This window comes from Anastrepha obliqua, chromosome 4, assembly GCF_027943255.1.
Source record: "Anastrepha obliqua isolate idAnaObli1 chromosome 4, idAnaObli1_1.0, whole genome shotgun sequence".
In the NCBI taxonomy this organism is placed as follows: domain Eukaryota; kingdom Metazoa; phylum Arthropoda; class Insecta; order Diptera; family Tephritidae; genus Anastrepha; species Anastrepha obliqua.
This window is the reverse complement of record NC_072895.1, coordinates 53,603,376-53,616,414: the sequence shown is the minus strand read 5'-3', so window position 1 is coordinate 53,616,414 and position 13,039 is coordinate 53,603,376. Positions and strand designations below refer to the sequence as shown.

The window sequence follows — 13,039 nt, the reverse complement described above, 5'->3', positions numbered from 1 at the left end:
ACATTATCACATGATCTCATCATTTGATCTGCTTATATGATATTATCATACAATATTATCACATGATCTCATCATTTGATCGGCTTATATGACCTTATCATTCAATATTATCACATGATCTCATCATACGATCCCATAACATGATTTCATTATAAGATCTTATCACATGATATCTGATTGGAATTTCTCAGTCCTTGTTGTGGCGAATTTTGCGTATTAAAAATTATCTTAACAAAAGCAGTATATCCTCGAATTGAAATTAATAATTTTAACTGTCATTACCAATTAATATTAATGTCTAAAAGTAATATAAGGTCGAGTCGAAACCTAAGAAGTTTCTCAAGTCTGCAGTTTTAAGTCTCAGCAGTACCTCCAATGGAAAATCTAAACTACAACTTTGCTTGCCGCAAGAAATGTGTGAATCAAAGTTTACTAGGAACAAATTGGTTTATCAATAAAATGGAAGAAAATGATTTTCTTCATTTAACATTTTATTGATTAAATCTGTCGACTAATTAATTTGATTTGATTCATTTAATTTGATTGACTGCCCACGTTTTCTCGTCGCTTACTAACAACCTATCAACCTTCTCCGTTATATCAACAGCTCTGGTTGGCTGTAGATAACTGCCCATTGGAGGACTCATAATGGTATCAAAATTCCACCTACCTTCCGAGGCATTGGTTTCAGATTCAAATTTGGACCCAGTGACACCAACACACCAGCAATTCGCACGAAAAAGTAGCACTAGTATACTCGTCCTAAACACTATTCATTCGTACCCCTACGATATTTTCTCATACACACCCTGCTGGAAAATTGTAAGTACACCACCCTTTTTTTTATAAAAATATGTATGTATAAATGTTGTTGTAGAACCATATAACGCCATAAAAAGCTTCAAACTTTACACAAAATTTAAAAAATTTATTTTACATTTCAAAAGAACTTTCAACTTCTAACCGGAATTTTTAGAACTTTTCTGAGTATGCAGTTTTATAAAATAAATAAATAATTGGCGCATACACTAATGTTAAGCGTTTGGCCGCGCTCCTCCACTTATTTGTGGAATGCGTCTTGATGTTGTTCTACAAATGGAGCGACCTACAGTTTTCAGCCGAATCCGAAAACTTGACGGTTTTTCATGAGAAATTTTTGCATGGCATAACACAGATAATTGATTTTTTGTACGTGCATATTGAAACAATACCAGTTTCGTCTGAGGTGATGATTTCTTCAGCAAAACTATCAAGTTTTTTTTTTTCTTGGATAAAATGCGCGAATTGTGAGCATTGCCGATGTTCGGATGCCTTCAATTCCTGCGCTTTGTGAACCTTGCAATGCTGAGAAGCAAAATTATTGGCCGTGTGGTGGTTGCCGATATTCCCAATTGTAATATTTTCTTAAAATCGAATATTTGGAAAGGTTAAGACTTGTATATCACATCATATAACCAAATCAAAAATTACCGAAGTAATAATGCGCTTAAGTAGGTAGGATGACTTTTCTGGTAACTCTGAACATTGAACAGCCGATTCCGACTAAACTAGTCAACTCAAATTTTTTGATTAACTACAGGGTGCATACGGTATTTGAGGGTATGTATATATGTGGGTATAACTTCCCGAAACCACTATTTTTTTTTTTTTGCTTTTTTCCAGATAAGACATGGAGGACTATAACTTAACTCAAGAAATGAAGAGGCATGCAGTTATCATCGATTTAAAAATCAATAATTTTCACAAGTGCTCCCATTCATTCGTTCATAAGGAATTCACCGTGAATTAATTGTATCAGGCGTTGATGCAGAATCTGTTGCAAAACGCAAAAAACACGAGGAACGTGCTTACACTGCGGGATCTGCAGAATTTATTCCACAAGTGCACGCAATCATTGACGAGGACCTTTCAAAATCAATGGCAGAGGGAGCTTAATGTTTCTGAAGATCTTATCCGACGAATTTATTGAATAGTAAATAAAAACAATAGAATTTCTACTTAACTTCTACCGTAAGAGACACCATGGAGATGAAATAGTTGTTAAAACAAAACACCGCTAAGAAAGAAACTTAAATTTGAAAGACTCTGCCTCGAATGCCACCGGAATACTAATTATGAAAAATAAAAACGAAACAAAAACATTGCATTTTACGTTGCTTTAAAAGTACAATATAATTATCCGTCTTAAATTTTATAAAAATTTGATAGTTGCCTTAAATATAAAATTGCTGTTTAATTCTATAAAAAAATATTGCACTCAATTTTCTAACACTAAATTCAAATCAATCGATATTCCCTCGATACATCTAATGCGCTCCTTTTTTCAATTCACTTTTGCTTCCAGTAACCCAAATTGCCACCACATTTTTTACACATCACTTTGTTTCCACTTTGGCGGCGTTCAATGACACGTTTGAATAGGCACTTGAATGGAAATACTGGCAGGCAACTGAAAATAAAAATTCATTTTATTTTTTAATTTTACCTTTCGCCAAATATTTCCTATAACCACTTTACCAATGCAATAAGCGATCATAACTGATATTATCCACGTGCAAACGCTGTTCACAATCAGGACAATACATTTGTCGCAAGCAGCTCAAATCTGTGGGCGATTGATAGCTATTGGACACGAATTCAATGCTGCCACCGAATATACTACGCATTGCTTTCAGCTCAGCATTTTTTGGCGCACTTTCGGCATTTGCAGGCAGACTCTGTTTGTAGGGTATTGCACTTCCACGGCCGCTTTCCTTGAAACGAAATAAACTCATGTTGTTGCTGAAGCTAGATTTCTGTGCGCCAACTGTCGAATTGCTAGCATTCAAATTTACTTCAACAAGATCCTTATTGTCCCACATTGTTGCACAGGCAGTTTGTTTAAACAAAATTTAATTGAACTGTGATAGTTTTGTACTTCTTATGGGCCATTACCAAATATAACTGAAATGAATAAACATTTCGCCGTTCAACTAAACTTGGTTGAAACTATTTGAGTATTTGGAGGTGATCATAAATTATTGATTCAATGAGATTGGAGCAGGTTTTTTGAGAAACGAAATGAGTACTCACTCAGTATGCGTAGTTGTTGGTAAACAGAGTTGAATCGAGTGGAATGTGCAGCGACGGGGAGTCTTTGAATGTATTCGTATAACTCCCCTAACGCTATACAAACCATGGTGAAAAGATTTTTCAGTCTATCGTCCTTGATGCAAGCGACATGTATGATAGAGAATCTAAATTAGGGGTCATAATTGCTCTTGTAGCTAAAAGTGCGATTTTCGAATGTTTGGGGTTAAGACTTTTTTTACTTTTACTTTACTTTTAACTGTTTTTTTTCTTGTATTTAACTTTTGTATGTTTTTATGACCATGTAGATGTATTTATACCATGTAAAGATCCACACTTTGTACTTCACGATTATCACGAAAATTAAAAAAAAAAAAAAATATAGACAAAAAATGGTCATACCATTTTTTAAAATTTTTATCAAAATTTTCGAAAACTGCTTAGGATACATTTTTATGGCAACAATTTCCTTTCATATGATGTTGAGAATTTTCGTCTATATAAAGCACATATTCGGAAGGCTTTTACATAGAAGAAAACCATCAATACCGCCAGGAACAAAAAAAAACAAAATGTCAAAACTCCACCACTACAAAATCACTATAACAATGACAAATGACTACAAAATCACTTGAAACGTCCACTGTGTTACACTAAATTACAAAGGTTTTGGATTTACGATTTTTTACCAATTATTTAATACTTCACATCGTTAAAAAAAAGTTTTGCACTCAAACGATTCTACAAATTATTTTGAAACTAGTATATATTTCTAGCTATCCAAACCACCATGAAACACTATCATATTTTAAAAATATTGTAATTGAATAGACTTAACAAGTAGCCCAACCTAACCACTCATTGATTCCAAGCGCCACCTGTTTAGTTCCTGACATAATTTAAACAGTCGAAAAAAGATCGAATGCATATTTGTTGCGATCGGGAGACCGTCTATGTATTCACGCCTCTCTGGTTTTAATTGTACGTTTTTTCTTTAACCTGCTTGTGCCTGTTTCTTTCCAGACTGTGTTACTTGGCTGGTGAACTCAAATTTGATGTCTGTGTGTAAACATCGCAGCTTATACTAAAGCGGAAAAAACCTAAATTCAGAACTTTATCAAACAGCCATTTTTAACTCGAATAATGTCTTCAATCCAAGACTAACAATCAAGTATTAACTCCAACCTATCTGCATTTACTATACGTCTCCGATCCTTTCCAAAGACAATTTTCTTAATGCAAGCCTCAGCCTTGATGGTTGCCGTGGCCGATTGGGTTGGTGCGTGACTACCATTCGGAAGCGTCCAGGCTGGAATGTCCGTGCACAAAACACCAAATGATAGGAAACGTTTTTTTTCTAATAGCGGTCACCCCTCGGCAGGCAATGGCAAATTTCCGAGTATATTTGTGTCATGGAAAAATTCCTCATTAAAAATCATCTGCAGTTCGGAGTCTGATAAAACTTGTGGCACACATCAACCATTGTGTACTCGTACATCATAATTGTCAATGACTTTTTGTATTCAATTTAGTATAAAATTGATAATCCTACATAAAGTGTCTGTGGGAATAGAATTTCATAGTTCTTTGATTTTTTGCCATAACTCCTTCTTATTTTTAAATGTTTCTTTCCCGATTTGCTCCTTTAAATCTTCCCAAAGGTCTTCAATGGGGTTGAGGTCGGGTGACTGGCATGGCCAGTCCATAAGTTTAGCATTATTTTGTAATACTCACATTGAGGGGTGGTTTGGGTCATTATCTTGCATAAAAGTTTCATATTCTCATCAGGAAATGATAGAATTATTTCTTGTAAATAAATTTGTCTTTTTTATTGGTAAATAAGTCCTACTTCACACCACTCATTGAAGTGAAACTTCTTAGGCGTAGATGGACGAGCGAGAATGGAGAGTAAAATTTCAAGGTCATGCAACGTTTTGGGCATTTTCGTTGCGTGAGAGAGAAAAAAGATATACGTATCTATTTTGATGGCCAAATGTGTATATGTATGTATATGTACATATATAGTATTTATTGTTAAGAATATTACTAGACGAGTTCAAAAAAATTGTAACTTCTTCTTATTGCTCGTTTATTGAAGCTAACAAGGCAACACTGAGAAAATATTTTCAAAATTTGAATCAATTAATTAACGAAAATAAAATAAAAAGTGAGAAGACAAAATTTTGAATGCATGTTTTTTGAAAAACCGTCTTGTATTTTTGAGAGAAAATCCCAACGTTGAGAGAAAATCTCGCCCAACATGAGACTGCATTGTTACTCTGCATTGGTTGGTTAGTCAAGAAGCAAGTGAAATTTGCAGGCTTTTGAACGAGCAAACTCTTCACATTACAACATTTTTTTTTATTCTCTCTAATTGTTATTTAGATTTTGCATTATTGTCGAAAACCACGTTAAAAAAAACTATGTGCATGCATAAATATGTATTTTGTCAAGAGCCCACTGGTACTTAGTAAAGCTTTTACAATGCAGAAATACGCTGACTTTCCACAATGCATTTAAGTGGTGGCAATATTGGATAAAGCTTCCTCTGTGGAGAGCTTTGAAAACTTTTCGTATAGACACAGTGTGTCAGTGGGCAATAAATTTAATAGTATTTAAATTAAAATTGGAATTTTAAAGTTTGCGACTTTGATTGTTCCATTAAGGAGAGCATGAAGCGAACTTTTCATGTGAAATTATTCAATTTAAAATTTATTTGGCTGGAGATATTGGGCCGCTTCCCTCTAGTTATGTATATAGTAGCATACATTTCATAAAGTAGGGTAGTATTTATTTTGCTATCATTTACAAAAAAACAAAAAAACCTTCCCTCATAAAACTGAAAATCTTGTATATTTTCTTTTGTAAATTTCCACTGAAAAATACCGTATATCTTACTGAGTTATGGCACGAAAAACGAAACGAAAGTTAAAGCTTTCCGCCTTCAGGTCTATGGAGCGAACCAATTTAGCAAAACAAACGGGACCACTTGTATCTTTTTATCAGCTAGGGATTATTTCAAATTTGGAGCTATGGGCATATCTGATGTGAAACGAAAATGGCCGATGGCCGAGTGACGTGGAGGCGCATTGTAACGGAAGCAATGGTTCACCCTGAACTGTGATGCTATGATGATGATGATCATTCTAAATACGTTATTAAAGTCGTGACCAAGTGGGTTTTCCTGTTCCTAGTTCCTCTACATTCGTCTTTACCCAAGATCTACATAGGGCAGAGGTTAATTTCTTATTTTGCAGACACCACATATATGAGAATAGTTCGCGTTTTGAAATTGGTTTTACGGTAGATCCATATACATATATACATATATACTCGTAATAAATCCACCACGATTACTGCTTATTACTCTTGTTCCACTATTATTTTCGCAAGCCGTGGAGTTATACTAATTCTAAAATTAGCTTAATTTAGTAAGGTACTTCACGAAAATCGTATCCGAAAACTCTTATACCTAAAACACAATGGCGGGGCATGAAGAAACGTATTCTCATCTGCGCACATACCGCTAAAAACTGAGTTACCAAATGCAACGATATAAGCCTCTTTGTGTAAAAATAGTAATCCTCTCTTAGATATGAAAAATACAATACTTTCAAACATCAATAAGAGCAACCTAAGACTAACAATCGACTATTAACTCCGCCCTCTCTGCATTAACATCTCCGATCCTTTCCAAAGGTAATTTGCATTCGCCTTAACGATTTCAAGGGAATTGCCCACAGGGAATTCGTGCAAACGGGCCAAACCGTCAATACAATTTTCTATAGTGGCGTTTGAAGCGTTTGTTGATCGCATTCGTCGAATTCGCCCTGAATACCGCGAAGGACGAATATTGCATGATAATGTACCTTCTCATCTATCCACTCTTGTGACTTGCGTGACTTTTTGACGTGATAACGTCTTATAATTCGATTTAGCCGGCTGCACGCACGAAAAAATGTGTCGTTATCTTGCTCATGCGTCGTTACCTTGCTTGAACTGCAAGCGAAAGCGCGGAACGAACGACAAAGAGCACAATCGGCCCCCGCGTTCGGCAACGTTCGACATCTGGCTCTCTCCTACTTGAGTGAGGATATATATGTATGTATATGCGCATATGTATATATATAAATTCACATATTTGTATTTGCATGTGCCTTCTTCCTGTGTGCATGATAATGAACCATTTCTCTGTTGAGAATAGGACGATGTTAGTAAAAGTAGGAAATGAAAGGGGGTGTTTCGAGTGTAATGTGTCTTGAAAAAAGCAAATCGATGATGTTGCCTCTTAGTGTTGTGGACTTATTAACGTCTGATGCACAATCGAAATTGAACAAATCTTTCATGAATTTGATAAATGTTTCGTCATTTTTCACGTTTGTGTAAATGTAACTTGACCTATTCCATTGCGATTCCATTTACGTCCTTCTCTATTATACATACAAAATATCTATCAAACAAATAAAAGTAAAATTTTGTTTTGAAAATTGCAACCATTACATCAGTATTTTCTTATGACATGTCACGTTAAACTATCGTCGGTAAACCGACTTTACAGACAACCTCCTTTTTTTGACTAGAAATCGTATTTTAACCATCAACCACTCAACGTATTCGCCTGATATGGCTCCCTGTGACTTCTACCTATTCGGAAAATTGTATTTGGTCATGAAAGGAAAACGTTTTGCGTCCGTAGAGGTCATCCCAAAGGCTTAGTCTTATTTATTTTGGACTTCATCTTGTGCATATATACAAAAATTTTAAAAATATAAAAACAGTTTTGAAAATTTATAAAATTAAAAAAAAAATAATAATAATGAAGAAGGGGCCCAAAAATAGTCAGAATCCACTGCAATCTCCTCGTGATGAACCATGGAAACTACATTTATTATAGGTGAACTGTAGGCGTTACAAGACAAGCAAAACGGTTAATAGATGTTTGGTAAGGAGTCATAACATTCGGGTTGTGATTGAGGAAATCAATACGATAATGTGTGATCGAGTTCTTGAAACTTTTTTATTTCTCGTACGACAGCCTTAGACGTGCTCATGGTGAACATTTAAATTAATAATTTTTCACATATTCTTGTTGAGGGCCGCATTTTGAATAAATATAGAGAAACCTGAATTCTTCTTCTGAAAAATCTGAAACTTAATTCTTACTTACTTAGCTGACAACTACAACCGTACTTGGCCGCTATCAAAATATAAAAAATATAATATAATAGAGTTATTCTTCGCTGGATTTCCTTGCTGACGTTGTTGCTAGTGTTAATGTCGGATCCTAGTTCTTGACTACGCCGAGCTCGTTATTGTCAATCGCGACCTGCTGTCCAATACGTGTAGACCTTTGGGTTGTTAACAATATGTCTTTGTCTTGTCCTCGTTTACTGCAAGACTCACTCCACGGGATTCTTTTTCAAGACTGGAGAAAGTTGCACTGACTGCTCGCTGACTAAAGCCAAAAATATCGATATCATCAGAGTAAGCGAGCAGCATGACACTTTCATAGAAAATAGTGCCGGAAATGTTAATATTGGCGGCGCGAAAATTTTTCTTCATCATCAAGTTAAAAAAGTCGCATGGTAAGGAATCGCCTTATCTAAAATGACTCAGAAAGATCTTTGCCAATTCTCATTGCGCTGGTGGTGTTTCTTAGGGTCATCCTGCAAAGCCAAGTTCAGAAATGGTGACATACAGATGATTCCTTATCGTACCGTCGAATGCAGCTTTGTAATCGACGAAAAAGTGGTGGGTGTCGATCTATTGAGGCTTCTCCAGGCTTGAAACCACACTGATAATTCCCAATCAGTTTGTTGACGAGGAGTTTCAGCCTTTCCCAAAGTCCGCTTAATAGGACCTTGTAGGCGATACTGAGAAGGCTTATCCCACCATAGTTGGCGCAGTTCATGCAGTGACCTTGTGGATTGGACAGAGCACGCTGAGATATATTTGCATATGAGTATTTGCATGCTTTTCGTTAACTCATTACCACCAGCCTGGAATAGCTCTGCCGTCAGGTCATCCACACCCGCAGCTTTATTGTTCTTAAGCCGGGAAATAGCTCTATGGAAGAAAAGGAAAAACCGCATTGAACAGCCGATATCAAGGTGAATGTATATTACTCAATGTAGTGGCATTCGGGCAGCAAAATTTTTTTATATTATAAATGTGGAGGGAAAAATAATAGAAGAATGGAATGAATGAAAAATATGTAAAATTAATGCGCATTCATTTAAGGTGGTGGCACTAAACCAACAACAATGTTCTGTACGTTTGATTTTCAAAGCAAAGTATTGAGGAAACTAATAAACAAATAATGCATTCGCCTTGTTTCATTCTGAGCTGACTGCCATGGCGAAAGAAAAAAGAAGCAGATCAGCGGATTTACCAACACCACCTTTAATAGATTCGCCTTGAAAATTAGTTTGTCGCAAATTCACAACATATAAACAACTTTCCCGAATTCAATTTTGCTGGCATTTCTAAACTGAAGGCGAAATGAAGAAAAATAAATCAACTCAATGGTTTTTCGTCATTTAGTTTTGTGCTGGCGTCCGAATGTACACCTTTAATAGATTCGTCTTGTGTACAATCCAGAATCTTTTTCAGAATTTTGATTTATTGCATCACACCATACAGCTGCATAAAATTCCCTAAATAGCTATGTTTATTATCCCGCCCTACATTGGCCTACCCACATAAATTGAATCGAGTACGCAGCTGTATAAAATCACATCGTTTTTCGAAAACTGATACATATAACCCAAAGAATTATCTTTCAGACTGATCACTACATATAACAACAAATGTAACACATAAAACAAATTAAACGTTCGTTTAGCGATGAAAAATATCCTTATTTGTTAATAATTTTTCGATAAAATTAATTATCAAGACATCGACTTAGTCCGGTGGTGGTCTATTATCTGTTGTTCGTAAAGTGATATTTGGGTATTAACAACCAGGCATGATAACCTATATTTCTGCAATGTTACTGCGCATGTGCTGGTAAGTGGCCTAGACTCTTTCAAAATGTTTATATTGTCTGTGTATGAGATCCAGTATCGAAATGTAAAGAAAGCGCAGTTCGTAGAAAAATAACTAAATGCAGTGAAAAATCCAAAGAATAATTATCTGAGTATAAACAAAATAGCAAAAACAACAAAAATAGTGATAAATCATGCCAAACGGTAATTCACCGCAAACAACGAAACATGCGTCATCATCAACAACAACAGCAATAGTAACTGTAGCCAATACCGGCGAGCCGCCAACAGCACAATCACCACCGCCCTTCGTAATGACTCCGTCAATGTTGGCAATAACGCCGATAACAAATTCAGCGCCTTCACACGTCTTCGCTTCGTCCCTCACCTACCGTCATCCCCTGAATATGCACATTGCTCTCGGTCTGCAAGCGCCACCAGTAGGCCCAAGTGCTCAAGAACTCACCTGTCCGTTTTGTCTGCAGAATGTCCGTACTCTGGTTGTATATGAACCTGCACGTGGCCTGTTTTGCTTGAGTATCTCTGCGTTACTATGCATGTGAGTTTCAAGCTGCTTACATTGGCACTATATCCGGGATACTTAAGGGATTTTGGTGCTAAACTCATTGAAATTCCTTCGCTAGTTTGTTTTGACTTTATCGAGATATTTATTTTTTTGTTTGTTTATTTTTGCATATAAGTGATAAGATTTTTCGCAATGATAAGATATTAAAAAAGTCCCGATGATTAGATAAACCGAATGCTCTTGAACATATTTTTAGGCATTTATTCATAAGTTCAAACGAATTATAAACTTCTCAAGAGTTAAGATTGCAGATTTCATTAGAAATTTAAGATATCCGGCTCTTTAAAACTTCCTTCTTGAAAGTATCCATGGATCATAGTCCTTTGATATTCGTGTGAAATAGACTCTCATTTTAGGTCTTACCTCCCAATCATTGGATTTTTAAACGACCTACCGAAGTATACCGAATGGGTGAATTTTGCCCAACATTTTATATATGTAGATCGGACTAATTTTTTGGCTGTTAGAGAATTCAATGCGTTTTTGATTTTTTCACTATACGAGGTACGGATAATAAATAACTAACGATGTAAAATTTATTTTTATTTGATACATGTTTACATATTTATCACCTTACATATTTATCACCTTCAATATGTATCAATTCTTTTGGTTTTTGGTTGGTTGGAGGAGCAGTATTCTGGAAAAAGCTCACCATCAGACTCAAATTCAGGTTAACGGGTCACTACAGTGTGTTCCAAGCAGAGGTAGCCGCAATCAACAAAGCAGCTACTCACTTGCTTAATAACCCTTAAGAAGGTTGATCTTTTTTCCGATAGCCAAGCGGCAATTAGGGCTCTAGGCTCAATTATTATGCACTTAAAACTGGTCAGGGAAAACTTGGTTTCGCGGCAAACTGCGCTGGCCAGACAAGGCACCTGTGAGGTAGTGTGCCCGCGAAAGGAGAGGATCGAGATATCCTTGACAACCTGCGCTCTACTCCTGGAACGATGGGTTTCGCGTCAACTCAGCAAACGCCGGGCAGGTACACAATTTTGTAAGGTCGCGAAATCCTTCTAGCCACGTGTGGATCAGGTCGTTCGAGGAATATTCTAAGAACGACAAAATCTCAGCTCTCAAATTACGTGGGCGTCCTCACGGGGCACTATTCGCGAGGTATACATGCCGTGAGACTCGGAATCACTCGAGTTCTTTTTGCGTCAGCTGAATGGAGCATGAGGTGTTATCATCTCCTTCTCCTTCGCTGCCCCGCTCTCGCGGTACTAAGCTTTAAGCATCTTGGTTCTCACTTCTTTCCTACGCCTGCTGTTATAGCAGGCCTTGATATAAAAAATCTGATGAACCTCGTCAGAAGCATAAAGCAAATTAGAAACCGTTCGTAGTCCTCAAATACTCACTCAGCTTCCGTCACCCCTCTCCTTTCATCCTATCGGTTTCCTTCACTTCTTTTCCTCTTGCGATGATATTACAAAAGATGAACTAAAAGGACGAAGGTCCAAGTGGGCCCACTTTCTGGGCAACCATTATAACCTAACCTACCACAACGCCTGTGAAAAAAGCTGTAGTTGTCAGTTTGCTGTCTAGTTATCAAATATGACTAATACACGAAGTCATTTGCAAAATTTATAATTCTCCTGGTAGAGTGATTAATTTTGTGCCACCTAATATATATACACCTGTTTTCAGAATAATGGCAGCTCTACCTATATCAGAGTTTGAACTATTTATATACACATATATTGTATAATATATAATTGGGGCATACACCCTTTTTTTGTGTGTGACTTGATGTTGTTCCGTGCGTCTTGATGTGGTTCCGCAAATGGAGGGACCGACATTTTCAAGCCGACTCCGAACTGCGGATATTTTTTATGAGGAGCTTTTTCATGATAGAAATACACTCGAAGGTTTCCCATCGCCTGCCGAGGGGCGTCCGCTATTAAAAAATGTTTTTCTTAATTTTGGTGTTTCACCGAGATTGGAACCGACGTTCTCTCTGTGAATTCCGAATGATAATCATGCACCAGCCCACGGCGATTATTTACTTATTTTTTATAAAATTTTTGTTAATTTGTTTTATAAAAACAGAACATACCACAAAACCCACATAAATCAAAGTTCAAACTTCGTGCAAAATTTTGAAAAATTCAAGACATTTACATCAAAATTTCAAACTTTTTAATCAGAATTTTTAGCGAAATGCTTGGCACACAGTTTTTTAGCTAATTCTATTTTTATTGTGCCGGTTTATAGTGGCTTGATTTTTTTATTATATTTATAGTTTTGACGGTCTTGGGCATTTTATTTCATAAAATGCAAGACAAAGGAAAGTCTGTCTACATTTTTACCATTTAATATTTTTAACTGTACATTTTAATAAATATATCAAGTTTTTTATATTATTACTTGGCTTTATTATATTATTATTGTTGTT

At 36.1% G+C, this 13,039-nt stretch overlaps 2 protein-coding genes across 2 annotated transcripts in view; one reads left to right on the top strand and one right to left on the bottom strand.

The window, feature by feature from the left end:
- Nucleotides 1-2,328: 2,328 nt before the first annotated feature.
- LOC129243559 (uncharacterized) lies at nt 2,329-2,861 on the bottom strand. The gene is made up of 2 exons (XM_054880655.1): nt 2,518-2,861; nt 2,329-2,449 (listed from the first exon to the last, which is right to left on the bottom strand). The coding sequence occupies exons 1-2, from the start codon at nt 2,859-2,861 to the stop codon at nt 2,329-2,331; spliced, it is 465 nt and encodes a 154-aa protein (XP_054736630.1).
- A 6,990-nt stretch (nt 2,862-9,851) lies between these two features.
- LOC129245498 (lipopolysaccharide-induced tumor necrosis factor-alpha factor homolog) overlaps nt 9,852-13,039 on the top strand; it is a 33,734-nt gene continuing 30,546 nt past the window's right edge. Inside the window, exon 1 of the transcript XR_008582412.1 lies at nt 9,852-10,080. The gene's annotated coding sequence lies outside the window, so the exon portion shown is untranslated. The remainder of the gene's footprint in view (nt 10,081-13,039) is intronic.

Bases quoted from the DNA above. Each gene is read 5' to 3' on its own strand.
- LOC129243559 (XM_054880655.1), bottom strand. From the start codon at position 2,861: ATGTGGGACAATAAGGATCTTGTTGAAGTAAATTTGAATGCTAGCAAT. The intron at 2,450-2,517 runs GTAAAGTGGTTA...TTTTATTTTCAG, and splicing joins TATGATCGCTTATTGCATTG to TTGCCTGCCAGTATTTCCAT.